The 23,075-nt window shown below is 40.9% G+C and overlaps 1 protein-coding gene across 1 annotated transcript in view; it reads left to right on the top strand.

The window, feature by feature from the left end:
* Positions 1–23,040, top strand: part of DRAM1 (DNA damage regulated autophagy modulator 1) — a 46,824-nt gene extending 23,784 nt beyond the window's left edge. The window contains exons 2-7 of the mRNA XM_082419528.1: positions 2,291–2,358; positions 7,945–8,087; positions 12,117–12,294; positions 16,255–16,313; positions 20,071–20,163; positions 20,740–23,040. Of these exons, the coding sequence (XP_082275654.1) occupies positions 2,291–2,358; positions 7,945–8,087; positions 12,117–12,294; positions 16,255–16,313; positions 20,071–20,163; positions 20,740–20,784 (586 nt within the window). The 3' untranslated portion in view covers positions 20,785–23,040. The remainder of the gene's footprint in view (positions 1–2,290; positions 2,359–7,944; positions 8,088–12,116; positions 12,295–16,254; positions 16,314–20,070; positions 20,164–20,739) is intronic.
* The last annotated feature ends 35 nt before the right edge of the window (positions 23,041–23,075 follow it).

Below are 23,075 nucleotides of genomic sequence, written 5' to 3'. Positions count from 1 at the left end.
AATGAAATGATGCATGGTGAGCACCTAGCAGTGCCTGGTACATGGCAAGTGTTCAAAAAGTAATGTCTACTGCCAGTCCTGATAGTCATTCATTCAACAAATGCATATGGAAAGGCTGTTTGCAAAGCACTTTTGATTCTGCCTGTATGGGTTTTTTTTTGTGCTTGTTTGTTTTTGTTTTTGTTTTTGACCTCGCTGTGTGGCTTGTGGGATCTTTGTTTTGTTCCCTGACCAGGGATCTAATCCAGGCTCATGGCAGTGAAAGCATGGAGTCCTAACCACCGGACTGCCAGGGAATTCCCAGATTCTGCCTGTATGGTTTTAAATGTACAGATAAGCAAGAATAAAATATCACTCTGAAATTCTGAGCTTTTGAATCGCATGTTTGATGTCATGTGGACTGCATACCTGGGCCCTTGAAATATGTCCTGGTTTGCTCTCCCTGGACAGATCATTCCCAAGTCTGGTCATCTTCTCATCTCCTGTTAGAGCACCTTTGTCCCCCCACCTACCTACCCCCCTGAATATCCTCCTCACTTCTCCACAACCAACAATCTTCCTGGCACGTGGCAGATTCCTCTCAGACCTGTGCCAACAAGTACTCTTGCATGAGTCATCAGGTAGCTGCTTTTTTATACCCTGAGGTCAAGAATAGAAGGCTTCCTTTCCCTGTGAGAATTTTCTGGCAAAAGTGCTGCCCGAGGGCACACATAAGCTGTCTCCACCAGCTGTTTCCATCACTGGTTCCCGTGCCCTCCTCGCCCATTCAGGACGATGTTGTGCTCAGAAGGGCATCCCACATGTCGGGCAGCCTTCATCTCAACATCCCTTTAGTGAGAAAAAAAATTATTTGTAGGAAAAAGGGTAATGTTAAATTCTAAACCCTTCAGATTCTTACAGGTACAGGTGACACTGAGATTGAAGTAATTGGGACTAGAGGAATTTGTGGGAAGCGGGGACATTAACTGCTTCATACTCTTCAAATATTAAGTGTTCACAAAGCTTAAAGACTCCTGCTTCCTGCACACACAGGCTTCCTGTGGAATTTTTCAAACACTTTGAAGTGCATCTTTTCAACTTGATCCATTTTTCAGTACTTAAATTTCAGAGCTGTTTTAAAACGTGGAAACACTCAAGACAAGTATGAGTTGTTTCATATTGGGAGCGCCTTTGCCATCAGTTTGAAACTGTGCTTTATGCAAGCAGCTTGAGAGTATAAAAATGTAAACCTTGGCGTTGATGAATAGAAGCCAGCACATGTCAAATGCTACATTCCAGCTCATTGAATTAATTAATTGATAGACTGCATCTGAAATATGTCTCATAGAAGCTATTTTTCTGTTAAAATAATTTATCACCATGAGTAATACCCTTGATACCCTATTTCCATAAAGTACTGATAGGCATCAATAATATTTATTGCTCAGCCTTCCATCATTTTTTCAGCAGTGTAAATTGTTATGCATAAATCATATTGTTAAAAATTAAAATGATGTGTTTATGTATATTTAATATTCAAATAGTAGACTTTTCAAACGTGATTTTAAACCAGGTTTTTTTTTTCCCCCCCAAAATAGTCTCACTCAATTCCTCATCAAGAATGAATACACACATCAGATTTTTCAGGTGGGATCATCTGAAAAACACCACCACCATTCACTTTAAATATTTCCTCACATAGTGTTGTCAATTATACTTCAAACCAAACAAACATACAAACAAACTCATAGAAAAAGAGACCAGACTTGTGGTTCTCAGAGGCCAGGGGTGAGGAAGAGGAGGATTGGAGGATGGTGGTCAAATAGCACAAACTTCCAGTTAGAATATAAATAAGTACTAGGGAGGTAATGTACAACATGGGTAATATAATTAACACTGCTGTATGTTATATATGAAAGTTGTTAAGAAAGTAAATCCTAAGAGTTCTCATCATAACAAAAAAAGTTCTCAAAAAAATGTGTATCTGAGAGGATGGATGTTCACGAAACTTACTGTGATAATCATTTCATGATGTCTGTAAGTCAAATCATTATGCTGCACACCTTAAACTTATACAGTGCTGTTTGTTAATTATATATCAGTAAAACTGGGGAAAAAAAGAAAAAATAGTTTCTAATTTTTCAGAGCCTAAATTGAAAATACTTTAGAACAAAATCAGGTCAAATCTTTGGAATTCAAAGTGGCCGAACACCCAGAAGAGACACAATATAATACCTGCCAATTACATGCCTGTCCAGAGGGCTAAACTGAATTCCTTTTTACTAATTTGTACATGTCTTCTCTTTCTCAGTGATACAGGAACAACACCTCCAGAGAGTGGTATTTTTGGATTTATGATAAACTTCTCTGCATTTCTTGGTAAGTACACAATAATTATTATAAATAAATTAAAAATTACCAATCTCACCTGAAGTAAAATGTTATGGTTTATGTATCATTTTTATTATTTTGTTTTTAGTTTTATTGATCTTTGCTATTGTTTTCTTTGTTTCTATTTCATTTATTTTTGCTCTGATCTTTATGATTTCTTTCCTTCTGCTAACTTTGGGTTTTGTTTGTTCTTCTTTCTCTAGTTCCTTTAGGTGTAAGGTTAGATTGTTTATTTGAGATTTTTCTTGTTTCTTGAGGTAGGCTTGTATTGCTATAAACTTCCCTCTTAGAACTGCTTTTGCTGCATCCCATAGGTTTTGGATCATTGTGTTTTCATTGTAATTTGTCTCTAGGTATTTTTTGATTTCCTCTTTGATTTCTTCAGTGACCTCTTGGTTATTTAGTAACATATTGTTTAGCCTCCATGTGTTTGTGTTTTTTACATTTTTTTCCCTGTAGTTGATTTCTAATCTCATAGCGTTGTGGTCGGAAAAGATGCTTGATATGATTTCAATTTTCTTAAATTTACCGAGGCTTGATTTGTGACCCAAGATGTGATCTATCCTGGAAAATGTTCCGTGTGCACTTGAGAAGAAAGTATAATCTGCTGTTTTTGGATGGAATGTCCTATAAATATCAATTAAATCTATCTGGTCTGTTGTGTCATTTAAAGCTTGTGTTTCCTTATTAATTTTCTGTCTGGATGATCTGTCCATTGGTGTAAGTGAGGTATTAAAGTCCCCCACTATTACTGTGTTACTGTCGATTTCCTCTTTTATAGCTGTTAGCAGTTGCCTTATGTATTGAGGTGCTCCTATGTGTTGGGTTCATATATATTTATAATTGTTATGTCTTCTTCTTGGATTGATCCCTTGATCATCCAAGGTAGTGTCCTTCCTTGTCTCTTGTAACATTCTTTATTTTAAAGTCTGTTTTATCTGATATGAGTATTGCTACTCCAGCTTCCTTTTGATTTGCATTTGCATGAATATCTTTTTCTATCCCCTCACTTTCAGTCTGTATGGGTCCCTAGGTCTGAAGTGGGTCTCTTGTAGACAGCATATATATGGGTCTTGTTTTCGCATCCATTCAGCGAGCCTGTGTCTTTTGGTTGGAGCATTTAATCCATTCACGTTTAAGGTAATTATTGATACGTATGTTCCTATTACCATTTTCTTAATTGTTTTGGGTTTGTTTTTGTAGGTCCTTTTCTTCTCTTGTGTTTCCCACTTAGAGAAGTTCCTTTAGCATTTGTTGTAGAGCTGGTTTGGTGGTGCTGTATTCTCTTAGCTTTTGCTTGTCTGTAAAGCTTTTGATTTCCCCATTGAATCTGAATGAGATCCTTGCCGGGTAGAGTAATCTTGGTTGTATGTTCTTCCCTTTCATCACTTTAAGTATATCATGCCACTCCCTTCTGGCTTGTAGAGTTTCTGCTGAGAAATCAGCTGTTAACCTTATGGGAGTTCCCTTGTATGTTATTTGTCGTTTTTCCCTTGTTGCTTTCAATAATTTTTCTTTGTCTTTAATTTGATTAAATTAATTAAATTAATTTAATTTAATTTAATTTAATTTAATTATTCAATTTGATTACTCGACGTGTTTCTCCTTGGGTTTATCCTGCCTGGGACTCTCTGTGCTTCCTGGACTTGGGTGGCTATTTCCTTTCCCATGTTAGGGAAGTTTTCAACTATAATCTCTTCAAATATTTTCTCAGGTCCTTTCTCTCTCTCTTCTCCTTCTGGGACCCCTATAATGCAAATGTTGTTGCATTTAATGTTTTCCCAGAGGTCCCTTAGGCTGTCTTCATTTCTTTTCATTCTTTTTTCTTTATTCTGTTCTGCAGGAGTGAATTCCACCATTCTGTCTTCCAGGTCACTTATCTGTTCTTCTGCCTCAGTTATTCTGCTATTGATTCCTTCTAGTGTAGTTTTCATTTCAGTTATTGTATTGCTCATCTCTGTTTGTTTGTTCTTTAATTCTTCTAGGTCTTTGTTAAACATTTCTTGCATCTTCTCGATCCTTGCCTCCATTCTTTTTCTGAGGTCCTGGATCATCTTCACTATCATTTTTCTGAATTCTTTTTCTGGAAGGTTTCCTATCTCCACTTCATTCAGTTGTTTTTATGGGGTTTTATCTTGTTCCTTCATCTGGTACATAGCCCTCTGCCTTTTCATCTTGCCTATCTTTCTGTGAATGTGGTTTTGGTTCTACAGGCTTCATGATTGTAGTTCTTCTTGCTTCTGCTGTCTGCCCTCTTTTATTGTTATTTTTTAACAAACATTATTTTTTAGAACATTTTCAGATTCACAGAAAACTTGAGGAAAAGGTAGAGATTTCCCATATGTGCCCTGCTCCCCCACACCCCCCCACAGCCTTCTCCATTATCAACATCCCCCCACCAGAGTAATATATTAGTTACAGCTGATGAACCTACATTGCCACATCATTATCACCCAAAGTCAATAGTTTACATTAGGGTTTATGCTTGGTATACGTGATTTTTAAAAAAGTATAACCTTTGCAACTACAGTTTTGCTCTACTTTGAGAAACTCAAGTGACTAGAAATCCAAAGTTACTTATGGCCTCATTATAGAACTATTCACTTTATCTGGTAATTTGCCACAGGAATTTGAAATGGATTTTAAATGTAATTTCTAAAATTTATATCCAATGCATTTGCGTTAAGCCAAAGACACCTAAAGTTTAGAAGCTAATGTTTCTCAGAGTGTGTTCTGAAGGTAACTTACAAGAAAGTCCTCTTGGGTGCTGGTTGCAAGGCCTGTTCCAGGGCCACACTGCAGATACTGGATCAGAACTTCTGGAAGTGGAGCCCAAGCATATGTGCTGTGAACCATCACTCTAAGGGACTTGGATACTCACAAAAGCTTTTGAACCACTGACAAAGGTGTTACCTCACCTGTTAGAGGAAGGGAAAGGTGAAGCATGGAACAGTTTGTCTCCAACTCAGCTATGATTTTTCAGTTCCTCAAATGCACCTGAAATGCAATTGAGAGGCTACAATACTCTCTCATGAGCCAATTAATGTAATGACTAAAAAACTCAGTCTTCTATGGGTGATGAGGGTATATGGATGGAAGAGGTAGGGCTCTTTCCATAAACTCTTAACCCTGCAGAACAATCAGGTGTTTGCCAGGGACCCATCATATAACCAGCACTTTCTGGCCCTCTCTATTGATGCAGGGCGGGAAGGGGCAGAGGTGCTGGAAACCCTACCTAGTGACTTGGCATCTTCAGAATTTGTTCATCCTACTTGGTAGAGGGAGTTTCACCCCATCACTCATTTGTGGTTTTCTCCTCCCAAGGTTCTGGAGGTGAGCAAGGGGAAGTAGAAATAGGAGTCAGTCAATCCCAGTGCCCTCTTACACCATCCTTGCCCAGAGTCCAGATTTAGAAGACAGATGATTTTATCACTAGCAAATGATAAATGTAGCTTTTTGCTTCTAGGCAAGGGAGAATCTGACATGAATAATCTCTGTTTAAAATGCTCTATGATAAATGACTAGCTTTTAGACTGGTTTTAAGAATTCAGCAAAAAATATTACAGCCATCATAACACTATTGAACACACAGAAATCTACTTTATCCTAACACATGCATGATATCCAACTCATGGACATATAATATTTTATAATTCAGTCCCCTATTGTTAAACATTTAGGCTGTTTCTCATTTGGTAATATACAATGCTAAAGTGAATATCTTTTAAACATATCTCTGCATATCTATGTGACTTTTTCTATAAGCTAAATTTGCTGAGTTAAATTTGCCCTCACACCATTCACAAAAGCCAATGGCAATTAAAGAAGTAAACATGAAGAACAAAACCATAAGAGGAGGGACTTCCTCTTATGGTGGTGCAGTGGATAAGAATCCACCTGCCAATGCAGGGGACATGGGTTCGAGCCCTGGTCCGGGAAGATCCCACATGCCATGGAGCAACTAAGCCCATGCACCACAACTACTGAGCCCATGCTCCAAACCTACTGAAGCCCACATGCCTAGAGCCCGTGCCCCGCAACAAGAGAAGCCACCGCAAGGAGAAGCCCGACCGCAAAGAAGAGTAGCCCCACTTGCTGCAACTAGAGAAAGCCTGCACGCAGCAATGAAGACCCAACACAGCCAAAAATAAATAAAATTAAATCTTAAAAAAAAAAAAAAAGAGGATTTGGATTTAAGTATAGGAAAATATTTTTAAAACCTTAGGATGGAAAAGCTTATCTAAACTTACACACACAAAACCCAGAAGCTAAATAGGGAAGAACTGACAGATTTGGGTAGATAAAAATTGAAACTTCTAAGTGATGAAAGATTCACGAAGTTAAAGACAAACAACAGACCAGAAGAAAATTTGTAATATTTATAGCATACAATAGACTAATGTACATAATGTATAAAGAGCAACTACAAATTAAAAATGAACTCAAGAGAAAAATAAAAAAAATGATAAACATGCAATTTTCAGAAGAAGAAATGCAAATGAGTAGTGACATACTGAAAGTTGCTCAGTCTCACTATCAGAGAAATGCAAATCAAACAAACAGGTTGCCATTTTTCATTTGTTAGATTGGCAATAATTAAAAGGACAGGGCATACAGAATTGCTTTCAGACTCTGCTGTGGGAGTATAAATTGCCTCAGTCTTGGAGCAGTTTGGAGCTACTTTTTGGCATTTTAATTGAGCATAGTTTTTTGACCCAGTAATACTACTTCTAGGAATTCATCTTTCAGAAACACTGAAAGTGTGCCAAAGCCTTCTATATAAGGATGTTCACTGAGCATTGTTTGTAATAGGAAAAACATATAATGTAGAAATCTATCATTAGGAGAATGATGAAATAAATATGGCATCTCACTATATACCATGATGAGGTAGACCTATGTGTACCGACATTGGCAAGATCTCCACGGAACATTTTTATTTTTAAAATTTATTTAGTTATTTATTATAAATTTATTTATTTATTTATTTATGGCTGCATTGGGTCTTTGTTGCTGTGCACAGGCTTTCTCTAGTTGCGGCGAGGGGGAGCTACTCTTTGTTGCAGTGCGCGGGCTTCTCATTGCGGTGGCTTCTCTTGTTGTGGAGCACGGGCTCTAGGCACACGGGCTTCCGTAGTTGCAGCACGTGAGTTCAGTAGTTGTGGCGCACGGGCTTAGTTGCTCCGCGGCATGTGGGATCTTCCCGGACCAGGGCTCAAACCCATGTCCCCTGCATTGGCAGGCGGATTCTTAACCACTGTGCCAACAGGGAAGTCCCATCCATGGAACATTTTTAAATAAGTAAAAAAGCAAGTCCCAGAACAATACGTGCACAATAGCATTTATGTGAAAAGGATAACAGCCAAGACTGTGTGTGTTTGTGTGTATGCATCACATGGCGGGGGAGAGTAAGTAAGATGGGGTGAGGAAGGGCAGGTGTGAGCGAGTGGGGAGACTATTGCAATCAGGAGACTGAAAATACAAATTATTTTAAAAGCCATAAAAACTGTTCATGTGTTTTTTCTTCTAAAAAGTCAAAAAATAAAAATTCATCAGAGTCCCTTTCTTTTTCAGGTGCAGCCACGATGTACACAAGATATAAAATAGTAGAGAAGCAAAACCAAACCAGCTATTTCAGCACTCCTGTTTTTAACTTGGTGTCGTTAGTTCTAGGATTGGTGGGATGCATCGGAATGGGCATTGTAGCCAATTTCCAGGTATGACCTGAAGTTTTTTTGGTTCTTGGGGGTGATGGAGTACCTGTATCTGGAGGAGAGAAGCAAGAGCACCAGAGGCACGCTTGTGCCAGCATAGCTCTCAAGTAGTTGATGAGTTTATGAATATTGGGATAGTTTGCTTTTTAGAAACAAATCTTTGTCATTTGAAAGTCAGCCCAGCCTAGTACTTGGGGGAGATGGGGTGCATGTTTGAGAGACAGCGTGCTTCAGACCATGCTGTGGGCTCTGGATTGTTCCGTGTTCTTGTTGATGTGGTTTAATGTGCTGGGAGAGCTACTTCAGTCATTGTAATGATTTCATTAACATCGTGAAAACGTTTCTGTGTATGAGCGTGTGTATGTTTACTGATTCTACTGTTTGGGCCTCTGGTGTTCAATTCAAAGAGAGGCATCTGATCTCTTCCTTTCGCAGATGAGGATCTAGGGACATGGAGGTGAAATAATTTGGTCAGGGTTACTCAGCTAATCAGTTGCAGGGCCAAAATATGGCCTTACTGGAGCAAATGAACTTATATGACAACTACTACAGAGTCCACTTGACATATTCTTACTGTGTCAAGGTTGGAAAAAACCCTACATGTTCTATTCTAATTTTTGGATTCCTTTCATTCCGAGGTCTCTTTCAGGAAGGCATGGTATTTGTCTATGGAGACAATATTTTATATTTTACAAGTACGTGTTGTATTTCAAATGATTACTAATTATGAGTGCTTGCCTCACAGGGTTACTGCTGGGATTCAATGAGATAATGTACAGTGCCCAGCAGTCTGTACTTAGCCGTCTTCATGGTCATCGGTTCATCACTATAGGCCAACACCCTGGAGGGCCTGCTCTGTCATTACCATTGTCCCTTTGTGACCACAGAAAGGAAGTTACTCCTGGAGGACTTTTGGTTCTGCCTGGGGGTACTCCTTTAACTTTTTTCCCACCAGAAGTGGGTTGATCTTCTGCGATGCTTACTTTATAAAAAGGTGTCAGCCTTCAGTGCTAGCTGGCTGTTCAAGTCCACATCTGCACACTGAAGCCGCAGCAGAGGGGCACTGCCTCCTGGTGTGGACCTGGGAGGCTGATAACCTCAGGCCTCCACCTGTACCGTCTGCTGTCCACCTGTTCTCTAGTGTCTGCTCCTGCATGAGTCAGACCATTATCAGAGGGCCCTCTGCCTCACCTGCACCACGTGGGCCTCAGAGAATTACCTTTTCTGCCCTGCACATGCAGGAAGCCATCTGTCATCAGTGGGGGGACAGTATAATAAAGTGCTCTGGGAAACTCAGTGCTGTGTTGTGAGGGGTGAGGCACCCTTCCTTGTATGACACAGAACCTTCAGGACAGCCTAGGGCAGGGATATTCTCCCAGGTCTGGCGGCCAACAAGTTTTCGTTTGGGGATGTTACAAATCCACAACTACCAGTGTTTCCTTGTTAACACTGGTGAAAGGTGAGAGCCAAATTTGTAGCCTCCCTGAAGCAAGCCTATAGGGCTTCCAGGAGGGCATCTTGTGAACTCAGTTTGCTTCTGGCTTCGTTTAACTTTCCTACTCTTATTGTCTCTGTATTAGGAAATAAACACCACTAGTTGCCTATGACATTTGTCACATGGTAGAGACTCTTGATGACATTTCCTTACGTTTTATGATTGTGTGCGTTTTGGGTTCCACAACAACATTTATTGAAGTTTTCTTTTTTTCTTTTTCCTTTTTCTTATTTGGCCGGGCTGCACGGCTTGTGGGATCTTAGTTCCCCGAGTAGGGATTGAACCCGGGCCCCGGCAGCGAGAGCACGGAGTCCTAACCACTGGACTGCCTGGGAATTCTTATTGAAGTTTTCTAGGTGACATTTATGGAAACATTTCATGCTTTAACTCGTATAATTCTAATAATGACCTTAGAAGATAGGTAGTATTATTTTCCTCATTTATCAATGGAGAAATGGAGACCCAGAGAGGTTAATACTCTCCCCAAATCCCGTGAGTCATGAAAGGCAGAAGTCACCTTTGAATGAAGCAGTCTGCCCAGAACCTGTGGGGAAGAGTTAAGCTCAAGGCCAGAATGAGAAAATCTCTGTGAGAAAAAAGCATGTACACAATTCACAGTTTTAGGGCTTCCCAAGTGGCGCAGTGGTTAAGAATCCGCCTGCCAATGCAGGGGACACGGGTTCGAGCCCTGGTCCGGGAAGACCCCACATGCCACGGAGCAACTAAGCCCATGTACCACAACTACTGAGCCTGTGCTCTAGAGCCCGTGAGCCACAACTACTGAGCCTGCGTGCCGCCACTACTGAAGCCCACGCGCCTAGAGCCTGTGCTCTGCAACAAGAGAAGCCACCACAATGAGAAGCCCGTGCACCACAACAAAGAGTAGCCCCCGCTCACCGCAACTAGAGAAAAACCTGCACGCAGCAACGAAGACCCAGTGCAGACAAAAATAAAAAATAAATTAAAAAAAAAAGAATGATAAAAAATTTTTTTTCATAAAATAAGGGGAAAAAATTCACAGTTCACAGTTCTAGCGTCAGAAAGCACGACGGAAAAATTATTTTCAAAGGGAAGGCGGCAACCTGGAAGGATATAAGTTGTCTAGTGGAGTGTGGGTATGAATTGTCCTGTGGGGGATAGTATGCACTGTATGATATCCCATCACATTATTCTCGGATTAACTCAACATCACAAGTGATACTGCCGTCAGTGTTTAAACCATAAAGGGCAGACTTCAGGAAGGAGGCTTAGGTGGTTAGATAATTACACTTTTGGTTCCCTTTAAGGTTTCTGTGAAGTGATTACATCTTCACAAAGACCAGAAATAGAATGTCTAACTTTCCTGAGAGCAAAGTGTTTGCCTTGTCATTGTTCCCATAAATATATCTTTACAACTTCCTTTTTTGATATCCTGTAATTCATTTTCGGCATGCCGTAAGCAAACCGACGTGAGCGGTTACCTCAAGAAGAATTAGAGATGTGAGGGCAAGAGAGAGCATTGACTGGTGGTTTTTCTTGAGCGGGACTAAATTGCACTTACCAGATGTCCACAGCGAGCACTCTTTCCTGCACTGGTGGATGAGATGGCTACTTTTTGGTGTCTCCTCACCAGGCAATCTCCGTCAGTGCTTTCCTGTCCCTCAAGAAGTCTCCTTTCTGCAAAAGTCAAGTTGCCTGAGGTTGAATCCTCTCAATAGTCTAGTTTTCTCTACTTTTATTATCTTCTAAATTAACAAGAGTTTCAAAAACAGGTACCAGGTTTTCATCTTAACCTCTATCCAAACTTCATGCCTGATCTGAGTCGTTTCCCTTCTAAAAGACATCTTTGATGAGAGAATATGTATTCCACAGTGAAAAGGGCACACTGGAAATACACCTCCTGCTAATTCAAGGGCCTTTTGAGCTGATTTCATCAGGGCTAATGTGGGTGTCATGAAGCTTGCAGATTAAGATCTGATGTATTGAACTGGCCAGAGTTGAGGAAGCAAGTTTCCTGACAGTGCTAGTGGGGGGTGGAAACAAAGTATGTAAATTCAGGATTTGATTTACTTATTAGCATAGAAAGAAAATGGAGAGTGGAAAGTACCAGGACTCTCAGAAGGTTATTCCTAAAACAACCCCAGCTCATTAGCATTAGATGCCTTGCCTTTTGTTTATTTTCCCTTGCTCAAATGTGCCTAACATTCAAGGGGTGAAAAGGATTTGTTTTTCTTAATTCTTTTATAATTTTTTTGGTTTAATATGGGTTTTTCCCCTCAGTTTTATTGAGATATTATTACTGAACCAGGCCCGTTTGCCCAACTCGCAGCAAGCCAAATGTTTGCTATGGAACAAGCAAGTTCCTGGCATTTACTCCAGTGCCAGGAAGGCTTTTCTCTTGGTCATCTTCTGCAAGCAGCTGTATTTTCCAAAGATGGGGTGCGTGCATCTGTGATGCCTGGTGGCTTTGAGGAGCCCAGAGCAAGTGAGTGAGTGTTCGGCTCTTGATGTGCACAGACTCACGCTGAGTAACAGCATATGTGTGACTTTCTCTCTAGGAGTTAGCTGTCCCCGTGGTACACGACGGCGGTGCCCTTTTGGCGTTTGTCTGCGGGGTTGTGTACACGCTCCTGCAATCCATCATCTCTTACAAATCGTGTCCCCAGTGGAACAGCCTTTCCACATGCCGCATACGGATGGCCATCTCTGCCGTTTCCTCCGCAGCCGTCATCCCCAGTATCCTTTTTTACATTTGTCAGTGTCCTTGCAAGCTTGACATCCCCGCCGCCCCGCTCCCCTCCAAAAAAAATGGAGAAAGCAAAGGTTAACAGCCAAGTGTCAACAGGCTTCAGAAGAATGACTGGGAGAAAAGGGTAAATCATAAGGAAAATATCTCAACGTTGTCTGGTTAAATCAAAAGAATCTTTGGGAAAAAGAATGGTGTGAAAGGAAAATGAAAAAAAAAATGTCAGACACTTCATTCTGTATTTACTTTCCTTCCACAGGGTCGGTTTCATGAGCCATGTGAAAATATTTATTTTTCTTTGTAGTGCTTGGCTAAAGACATCAAATATTGATATTGTACTTAAAGTAATAGCCCTGTGGATTCCCAAGAGGCCCGACTTTCCCTTCTCCCCACACACAGGTGATTAGATGGTTTGATTTACTCGTCCATATTAAGAGGTTTTAAAAAGCTCTATACTATTTATTTCTAAGTCATTTAAATACATTTAGCCTTTTCTTTTTATCACTGATTTCATTTTCAAAATGAAATTTTATTTTTTCTAGTTCAACAATGTGAAAAGAAAATATAAATTTATCATACTTGTATATTCTGATTTAGAAGAAATGAAAAACAACCCTTCCCTCCTTCCTTTTTTTTTCCTTTCTCATTCTTTCTTTTCCTTTTCTTTTCCCCCAAGAGGTATTTAACAAAGAAAAAAAAAAGCTGTGGTCTTTCAAGGGTGGAAAATTCCCCATCTTTCAAAATACCATCTGCAGTCATAGCAAATGCTAAAGAGTCATTAAAAATTGGTGATTATTGTCAGACTGTAGGAAAATGGAACTATTTTATTAGCAGTGGTTTTGTTCATCCAAGTTGGGTTGTGGTACAAAATGGGCTAGCTTGAGTAAAAAGATATTTTGTCATCATGCGCTTCTAAGTATTAAGCCTTGCATTTTTCTTTTAAAATTGGAGCTATAGGGACTTCCCTGGTGGCGCAGCGGTGAAGGATCTGCCTGCCAATGCAGGGGATATGGGTTCGAGCCCTGGTTCGGGAAGATCCCACGTGCCGCGGAGCAACTAAGCCCGTGCGCCACAACTACTGAGCCCGCATGCCACAACTACTGAAGCCCACGTGCCTAGAGCCCGTGCTCTGCAACAAGAGAAGCCACTGCAATGAGAAGCCTGCGCGCTGCAATATAGAGTAGCCCCACTCGCTGCAACTAGACAAAGCCCGTGCGCAGCAAAGAAGACCCAACACGACCAAAAATAAATAAATAAATAAATAAAGTTTCTTAAAAAAAAAAAGAAATTGGAGCTATACAAAATGTGAAGTCTAAGGATGGTTTTGGGTTTTGTTTTTGTCATTTAGGGAAGAAAAATTTTAATTACAAAATTTCTAAGCACAGAGGAACCAAATTCTAGTATTGAGAAATTTAAGAACAAACTATAAACCCTGGTTCCTAAGACAGTTCCTTCTGTTTCCTTCTCCTATTTATGGATTGAAGACATTCATGCTTTCTCTTGAGACGGATCTCAAAACTTTTAGCTTGTTTTAGTTGTAAGATTTATAGAACCACTTGTAAAGTTAAAAACAAAGTTTTTTGGTATAGGAAAACTTTCCGTGCTTCCCACTCTGGAGACAGATCTCTAGGTACTAAAATGAGAGAGGTTTAGCAGAATTACTTTTTCAAGCAGAGTTTCACATACTAATAGTTCCCATTTCTAGGAAGTTCGTATGAGCCATGCTGACGGGTAGGACCCCTGAACAGAAACAGGTTACATGTTTTTATCCAATTAACTTGAACAAATTCATCCACAGGAAAAAGTCTTTTGTCTTAAACATTAGCATGGATTTATATTTCCTTAGAAAGATTTTAAAGTATCTTTAAAATGTCCTTGTTTCTCTTTCCTGTATTAGTTCCGTGAAACCTCATTTGACTCCTGAAGAAACTGAGGCCTGGAATCATGCTTCTGAGCCCTTCCTACTAAACTATCCATCTTGCATTCAGCTTCTGCAGCTTTCAAAAGCCTTCACAAAATCACTAACAATGCAAAGGCCGGTTCCTTTGCTTGAGATGCAGTCTGAGGCTGCCTATTTCTCCGACCTCCGTTTTACACTTTCTCCCCTGCCTGTGGCTGTTTCCTGTTCTTTGCTTTTGCCCGTTCTCTTCTTCTTGCCTGGATAACCTTCTCCACTTTGTCTTTCTAGAACTGAACTGTCTGTCCAACACAGTAGCCACTGGCCACACGAGGCTGTTGAGCATTGAAACGTGGGTAGTCTGTATAGAGAAGGGCCGTAAGTATAAAAAACACTGGATTTCAAAGACTTAATGAGAAAAAAAATGTAAAATATCTCATTAATAATTCTTCATATTATTACATGTTGAAATGACAACATGTTTGATATATTGGGTTAAATAAGATATGTTAAGATTAATTTCATGAGGCTCTTTTTCGTTTCTGTCCATCTGGCGACTACAGAAGAAAATATTGTTAAACATACGCCTGCACTTCTGTGGGACAATGCTGTCCTAGAGAGCTCCTCAAACCTCACAGCTTAGATTCAACTCAGCTCAGTGAAGCTCCCCTGACACCTCAAACCCCGTTTCGCTCCGAATTAATAATCTTCCCTCCGAGTCATGACTGCACCCTGGTCTTTTCTCTCTAGCGCGGCACATTCCCTGGGTCCGACAAGGCTGTAATGTTTCTGGGAGCTGAGACCAGGTCTGTTTTGCCAGAGTTTTGTCCGCCTCTCCCCCACCCCGCCTCCTCCCCAGCATGGGATGTGATGGGACTAAAGATGAGATAAAGAATTAAGTGAAAGAATTAAGAGGCTTTTAAAACTATTAGAAACAGACGTACGGTCATGACATGATTAGAGAACCTTTAATGTTCTCTGCTTCTTTTTATTTTTTGTCCAGCGGCATGCGGGATCTTAGTTCCCCGACCAGGGATCGATCCCGCGCCCCCTGCATTGGAAGCGTGGAGTCTTAACCACTGGACCGCCAGGGAAGTCCCAGTCTCTACTCCTTTTACTTTGAGAAACTGAGAAGTGTTAAGCATTGCAAAATATGGGAGGTGGCGGAGGGCAGGGAGAGAGGGTGCTGACTCCAAATTCAGTGGAGGCGCTAAACTTGGCATTGATTGACGCAACACTTGGAATTCTTAACTTTTTGCAAAAGCTTTTAAAGAGCATCCCATTTCTCTCTAGCTTTCTCTTTGGCCTTCTAAGTTCAGTCAAAATGGTTGTCACCACCTTTGTGCAGACAGTCTTGTCCACGTTGGGCAGTAGCCTCAGTCCCTGGCCTTATTAGGCTGGCCTCTCAGGATTTGTCCTTCGTCCCCAAGGTCAGATGTAGGATGTATCTCTCTGATTTGTAAACCCTTTGGGCCAGGGAGGAAGGGCTCCGCTTAAACCCAGTTACTCAATGGAAAAATCTGTTTTTTTTATTTTTATAAAGATAATACATTAAATTTCTGTAGCTTGTTTTTGTATATGAGCCTTGGTACTTTGTGATGCTTTGATACTTTGAAATGTTAATTTTTTCCTTGACGCTGTTGCCGTGTACATAGTATTTTAGGAAAAAGAATTTTAATCAATATTATTATTTAGGGACAATAGTATTTTAGGGGAAAACTACTGCAAAAGTACCCATATTAGACTGCTGTGTCATTTTGACCAAATTTAAACAACAGGGTCAAGCAAAATGTAGCCACAGATTAAAAGTCTTCTATACATAACTGACAAAGTATTGCTAAGGAATGACTACTTCCGTGTTGTATTTTAACTGCTGCCATGATCGAACTTAAGGTTTGAGATGATAAGAAGCTGATATAACTGGTTTGATAGCAGAAATGTTGGTACTAACATGTGAACACTGTGTAATGGTTATATTATTAGAAGAATAACCTAGTCTTACAATAAAGGACCTATTTTCTTCTGTAGTTTCCTTAACAATTTCGTTTTTTAGTGATTGCCTGTGCTTCGTTAATTTCTATAACCAAGCTGGAGTGGAATCCAAAAGAAAAGGTAAACTATAAGCTGTTTTCAATATGATTGTCAAACCTGGTTCCTGGAATTATTTTCAAAATTATTTTTAAAAATTTGAATTTTTAATTCTCTCTTAAACCCTTCAACCATTGAGGCTTAGTAAAAGAGGTGAGATTTAAGGGTAGGGAAACAATGTGAATGAAGGTATATGGAGGTCAGAGGAAGCACGACATGTTAAGCAGAGGTGATGAAAACAGAGTAGAAGATAGTTTGTATCAGCATAGGGTGAGAAATACATGTGGTCGGGGATAAGTTTGTGGGGGAATAGTTTGTGCAAGGCTTTAAGAGGTGGGCAGAGAGGCTCATGCTTGATGTAGGTGATCGGAATAAGCCTTTGAAGGCTTTTGAACGGAAAGTAAATTAAAAGAATATTATTGGAAGAAAATTAGAAGAGACACCTGGGATGTATTGAAGAGGAGAGAGCCCGGAGTTAGGATGGCAGGGAGAAGGCACTTCTACTAGTTTAGATTTTAAATCAAGATTCCCCTAGACTGGAAGAAATAGCATAAGAATGAAAGGACATGATGAAGTGAAGATGACTTCCAAGTTTTTGTCTTGGGTGAACCAAAGAACCTGTTCTCATGAACAGATAAGATTGGGTCCCTTGGGACTTCCCTGGTGGTCCAGTGGCTAAGACTCAGCGCTCCCAATGCAGGGGGCCTAGATTTGATCCCTGGTCACGGAGCTAGATCCCACATGCTGCAACTAAGAGTTTGCATGCCGCAACTAAAGATTCCATGTGCCACAACTAAAAGATCCTGTGTGCTGCAACTAACACCCAGCGCAGCCAAATAAATGAATAAATATTTTTAAAAAAGAAGAAGAAAAGATTGGGTCCTTAACAGGAATAAATGATTTCATGGGGAGAAATGGATGGGTTAGGTTTCAGAATCGTTGAATCTGAAGCTATAGTGAAACGCTGAGGAGAAATGTCCAGTTAGACACGGGGGACGACTAGACCTGGGGTAGGATCAAGAGCCATCAGAGCATAGGGTATAGTGACGGGTAATTTCCAGACCAAACATCAGAACACCTGGAATCAGATGTTTCCAATTGAGATCAACTCATGTCGTTAGTTACCTACAGAGAGAAGGGAGTTAGTGAGGAACAGGAGTTTTTCCCAAGGGGCAGGTGGAGTTACTGATGTTTTTCAAAAAGTAGTTTCAGGGGCTTCCCTGGTGGCACAGTGGTTAAGGATCCGCCTGCCAATGCAGGGGACATGGGTTCGAGCCCTAGTCCGGGAAGATCCCACATGCCGCGGAGCAACTAAGCCCGTGAGCCACAACTACTGAGCCTGTGCTCTAGAGCCCGTGAGCCACAATTACTGAGCCCGCCATGCTACAACTACTGAAGCCCACGCGGCTAGAGCCCATACTCTGCAACAAGAGAAGCCACCCCAATGAGAAGCCTGTGCCCCGCAATGAAGAGTAGCACCCGCTGGCCGCAACTAGAGAAAGCCCGCGTGTACCAAGAAGACCCAATGCAGCCAAAAAAAAAAAAAAAAAGCAGTTTCAGGGGCTTCCCTGGTGGTCCATTGGTTGAATCCGTGCTTCCACTGCAGGGAGCATGGGTTCAATCCCTGGTCAGGGTAATGGCCGGGTCAGAGGAAGGAAGCATTTTCCACCACAGAGGATTCTGGCAGGTGATGGAAGCCTGCAAGAAGCAAGTGAGAGACTGAAGATGGTGAGGATGAGCCAGGCAGAACTTAGAAAAAAAGTGCTTCCTGATAAGGAGAGCTCACAGAAGAGTAGCTCTAGGTGTATTTTACTTCTTTACCACTGGGGGGAGGCCTTCCACCACAAATCAAACAAATCAGCAGCTGGGAAGGATTCATCAAAGCATATTCCCCAGACAGTTGAAAAACCTTTTTTCATTTCATTTTCTATCTTAAAAATGTGAAAAGTACCTGGTTTTCTATTCACTCCCCTTCTGTTCCCCAATATCCACGAATGCAAAGAAAACCCTTTACATCAGTTCACGGAACAGAATAATCATTTAGGTCCTGCCCCAAACTGTGGGGTGCTTCAGAGGTTTCACAGCACATTCCTGTGCATTGACTTAACGTGGTAGGGAGGGTAAGAATTATGATGTCATTGTCCCATTTTACGTAGCAAGGAGATTAGAGCTTTGCCTGCGTTCATACATGTGTAGTGGAAGAGTCTGGACCCCTCCTTCAGTGCACTGTTATTAATATCACGCTACAGAAATCCTCTCCCACCCCCAAATTCTGCTTCTGTTTGATTAAGCCATCTTCATTGTCCAGAGATGATAGGAGATGGGGTGGATCCCCTAGTGCTGTCACCTTTGAAAAGGAAGTGGCCCCCATTCTCGACCCTGTAACGTAGGCTGGTCAGATTCTCCCCGGAGTGGCCTGGATGAGAACAGTGGGTGGATGTGATCCTCTGTGGGGAGGGTGAACAGTGGTGTCTGAGAGTTTGATGTGCCTCAACTAGATCTTTGTGGTGGATCAAAGAAAAGAACTGACCTGTAATCTAGCACATTTGTTTGTTCACACTTGTAACCTACGGCAGAGCAGACAGTGAAGTAGGAAGAAAATATAGGTTATGATTTGAAATCAGAGGGCTCGAACTGATGACAGTCCACAGGCTAATTTGGCATGTGGGCTAAAGTCAGAATTTAGACAAGCATTTTTTACTTAGATGGTGTTTACAAATGCTTTTTAAAAATGGTTTCCAGTATTTAAAAATCAGGGGAGCTATGACACACACACACACACACACACACACACACACACACACACACTCCATGGGCTTTTTTTGGCCGCGCCGCATGGCATGTGGGATCTTAGTTCCCTGACCAGGGATAAAACCTGAGCCCCCTGCATTGGAAGCACAGAGTCTTAACCACTGGACCACCAGGGAAGTCTCTCTCTCTCTCTCTCTTTTTTAATCTCAAAGCAACACCGGGGCCATATTTTCCTACTTGGCGAGAATGGAATTGAGCTGATGAGGCGTGGGCTCCCCATTGTCCCTCTTTTTGCAACTGTCAGTTTCATTTCTTTTTATTAGTTTCCTGGCCTCCAGAGGCAGCTGACTTTGGAACCCCGAATTAAAGCCATTCTCTTTCTTGTCCTCCATCCTCTCATTCCTGCCCCCAAGAAGATAGTCTCATAATTAGCATTTGCTTTGTAGCTGTGCTTACCTTATAACATCAAGCAGACCTATTTTCTGAACTGACATATCAAGCAGACCTATTTTCTGAACTGACATTTTCTATAGTAACACAGAAACACAAAACCCAGGGGTGATAGCCAGTTTCCTTTAGATGCATACCTGAAGTCTGGAATAACCACATGGACACTGGGTAGGTGCTTTTCAAGCCTGCCTTTCAACTTTGGGATTCCCAGCTGTGGGAGAGCAAGTCATGCCTTGTATGGAAAGTTCTTTCTTGAGAACTTTGAGTTCAAATTTGCTTTCCACTCTCAGCCGTTTTGTGATCCTTCTTCTGCCTGTTGAGGTTCCATAGACAAGTCTTAAAGCCAGAGTGTGAGAGAACCAGAGAGAACTTTTGGGGTCACTGTATTCACATTCTTATAGGGCAGTTGCCCTGATGTGCACCCACATGGCCTTGCTTACTGTGTTTCCTCCGGGGGTTGATTTATGCTCACTGGACAGCTTTCTCCTTTGGCCTGACCTGCTCATTATTATTTCAGTATGTCCTCTAAAGTGAATGCATTTAGGCTAAATTCTGTTTCTTTTTTTGTTGTTGCTCTTAGGATTATGTATATCATGTAGTGAGTGCGATCTGTGAATGGACAGTGGCCTTTGGTTTTATTTTCTACTTTCTAACATTCATCTACGATTTCCAGGTAGGTATTTATCAATACAAATGTTATAAGTTATGATGCGGATTAGTAGAAATCCATAGAACATTTCTTGCATTTAAGAAACATAAGAGCACTATCTTTTTACCCTTACGTGTTTGAAAAAATATGTAAGTATTGTGCAATTTAGTGTATTCCCAAAGGAAAGCATCTTGAATAGCTCTCCTAAACAAGGAAACGTTCATCTGTCCTCTGCCATTTGATGCTTATAGTCATAGATCCTGGTTATTTTTTTTTTTTGAAGAGGTCTCACAAGTTCCAAATAACAGGAAATATGTCTTTTCTTAAAAATAAAAGTGTGTTGTTGAAAAATGTTCTCAAGGCAGAGAGAAGATGGGACCTTGTCAGATTTGGCAACAGGGAAAATCTTACATTTTGAAACAAGTGAATTACTAGCTAAAAGGTTAGAAAAGGCCAAGAAAACTCTTGAGGACCCAACTCGAGCTCAGTACAAACCGTAGTGAGATCATCTCTGAGGGGGTGCAAAGCTGTTGGGAGTTTCAGAGCTGGCACTGGAATTGTTTACCTTCTTTTAAACCCTTTTTATTTTTTTAAAAATAGAGTGTCACCCTAAGGATATCCACAGAAATCAATGGTGATGTTTGAAGAAAGGAGAATTCAATCTCACTCAATGAAAGTGGCAGACAATTTCTAGAAGTGGTACAGAGGATAGACAGGGTTTTAACGCCGCCCTGCGTGGAATTCATCTGCAGCACATCCAGGACTTGAATTTCTTTAAGAATTCCCAATAGTTGTACTATTTCCAAAGGTATGTTTTCCTAGAGAATGTAGAGCATTTATGACATTGTAGCAATGTTTTTATAATTTTCTAAGTAGACACTTTTTTATATTAACAAATTCATTACAGAAAAGGTGTTCCAGAAAATGGAGACCTCTTTATTTTTTGTACAGATTCTGTTTTGTTTCTTTGTGTGTAAGAGATTTATAGAAATACACTAAAGGAAGAATTCATTAAAAAGTAAAATCAGGGGATATTCATTTTAAAATTTCATTTTTAGAGAATGCACTGTATAATTTTATATCTCAAGAGCATCTATAAAATTCAATTTATAATGATCATTAAGATTTCGTTAATAAACTAACACTAAGAGACTATGATTTTTAGATGAACCAAGCAAAATGCTTCTATTGAAAGGCCTTAATACCACTATGCACATTAATTCAGTGACCACGGAAGACCACGGTTTTGAAATTCTGTCCCCCCACGGGCCTCCCTGCTCACAGAGACAAAGCTTCTACCCTTGCTGCTAACTGGCAATCCGTAGTGATGTAACTCCAGGTGGGATTGATTTAGCAAGGCGGCTTAGAAATCAAAAGCCTTCTAACAACAGAGTGAAATGCAGGTGAACAACTAACAGGAGAAACTCACTGGGTTCCGGACTGTTGCCTTTGCCAGATGAGCAGGGAGAGGGGAGTGTGTCTCAGGGAACATCCAAGTAAGGCAGGATTATGGGAAGGAGACTTTTGCTTAATACTAAACCTCTGCAAAAGCCAATCTGCAAACAGCATTGCAGATTCCACTTATAAAACTACCCTTTATTGTTACTGGCATAACTTGACATACAGTCTGACTCAGAAGCTGCAACTCACACCTCACATTCATTTTACGCCGGTCAACATGCTGACGGGAGCGCAGGTCTGAGAGAGGAGAAAGGGGAGCAGGGTGTGGGGTGGAGTTTGCTTGCTCCTCTTCTTAATGACTATGGCTGGATGTTTGCACACTTTACAAAATGTGAAGCAGGTCCTTTGCTCAGCAAGACCTGCACATGGCGCCACTTTTCACCCAAATCATGAATGACAAATGAAAAGCAAGTCATTCCAGAGGAAGAAGTGGGCCTTGAAATATGAAGGCTTAGGTTTAGAAGTTGAAGAGAAGGAACTCTTCTTCAAGTACCCTCCAGACCATAAACCCATGTTTGGCCAAGTGGGTCCAGACCTTGAGGGCATATGCCAAGGGCAGAGCAGCCTGCCTGGACAGCTGTGGAGGAAGGAGTGAGACTCAGTAGTGGTCAGCCACTTCTGCAAGGTCATACTCTATTTCCCCTAAAGGTTCAGTGGTGAGAGCCTCAGACCCACTGCTGGGTCAGTGGTAACTTGTTATAATGCTGTGGCTCTCTGTGTAACACTGGAACTGAAATACTGGTTAAAGCTATGTTCTGCAGAGGGGGAGGAATGCCACTTACCTTTACCGTGGAACCTGCAGTAGAATGAATCCAGGGCTGGGTCTCCCTTGGAACAGACTTTTGTTATCAGCCCTTCTGGATGCATTGTCATTCTTCATTTCTATATCTCTCTGCGAGATTTAGATTGGGAGCTCCTTGAGGGCAGTGTCTGTGCCTTAATCTTTGTCTTTGTAACTCCAGCATTTACCAGGCTGCCTCCTGGTACACAGTAGGTGCGTAATAAATAAATACTCACTGAATGCATGAATGAAGGAATGAGCAAATGAAGGCATGGCTAGGGGTATTTGTAGTGCTGCATAATGAGATTTACTCTGGTTTACTAATTAAGTGATAAATAGTCTGTCACCTTGTAATATTGACTGTTTTGCTGTGTGCTGTAAACGTTTCAGTTGTTTGGGCTTCTCCATTCTATGATGACTCTCTTCATCCTGGACAGTTGCCACAGAAATTGTTAAATGGGCTAGATAAAATGGTACATCTGGCTTGGCAAACTGAGAAGGCCAAAAATCACTCCAGATAATCACGTTCTGCTGATTCCATAAATCTCTAAAGCTGATCTTATCCATATTCTGGTATTACTTCTAATTTCCATGAACTTGCACTTCCTTGGACCTCATGGCTAAAAGAGTAAAATAAAATGAAATATTTCTTTATTTTAGTAATTTGTGTCTCTGTTAAATTACAGTATGTCGA

Source organism: Balaenoptera physalus, assembly GCF_965194825.1.
Source record: "Balaenoptera physalus genome assembly, chromosome: 13".
In the NCBI taxonomy this organism is placed as follows: domain Eukaryota; kingdom Metazoa; phylum Chordata; class Mammalia; order Artiodactyla; family Balaenopteridae; genus Balaenoptera; species Balaenoptera physalus.
Note: the sequence above shows the minus strand (reverse complement) of the source record. Positions and strands in the feature narration are given on the sequence as shown.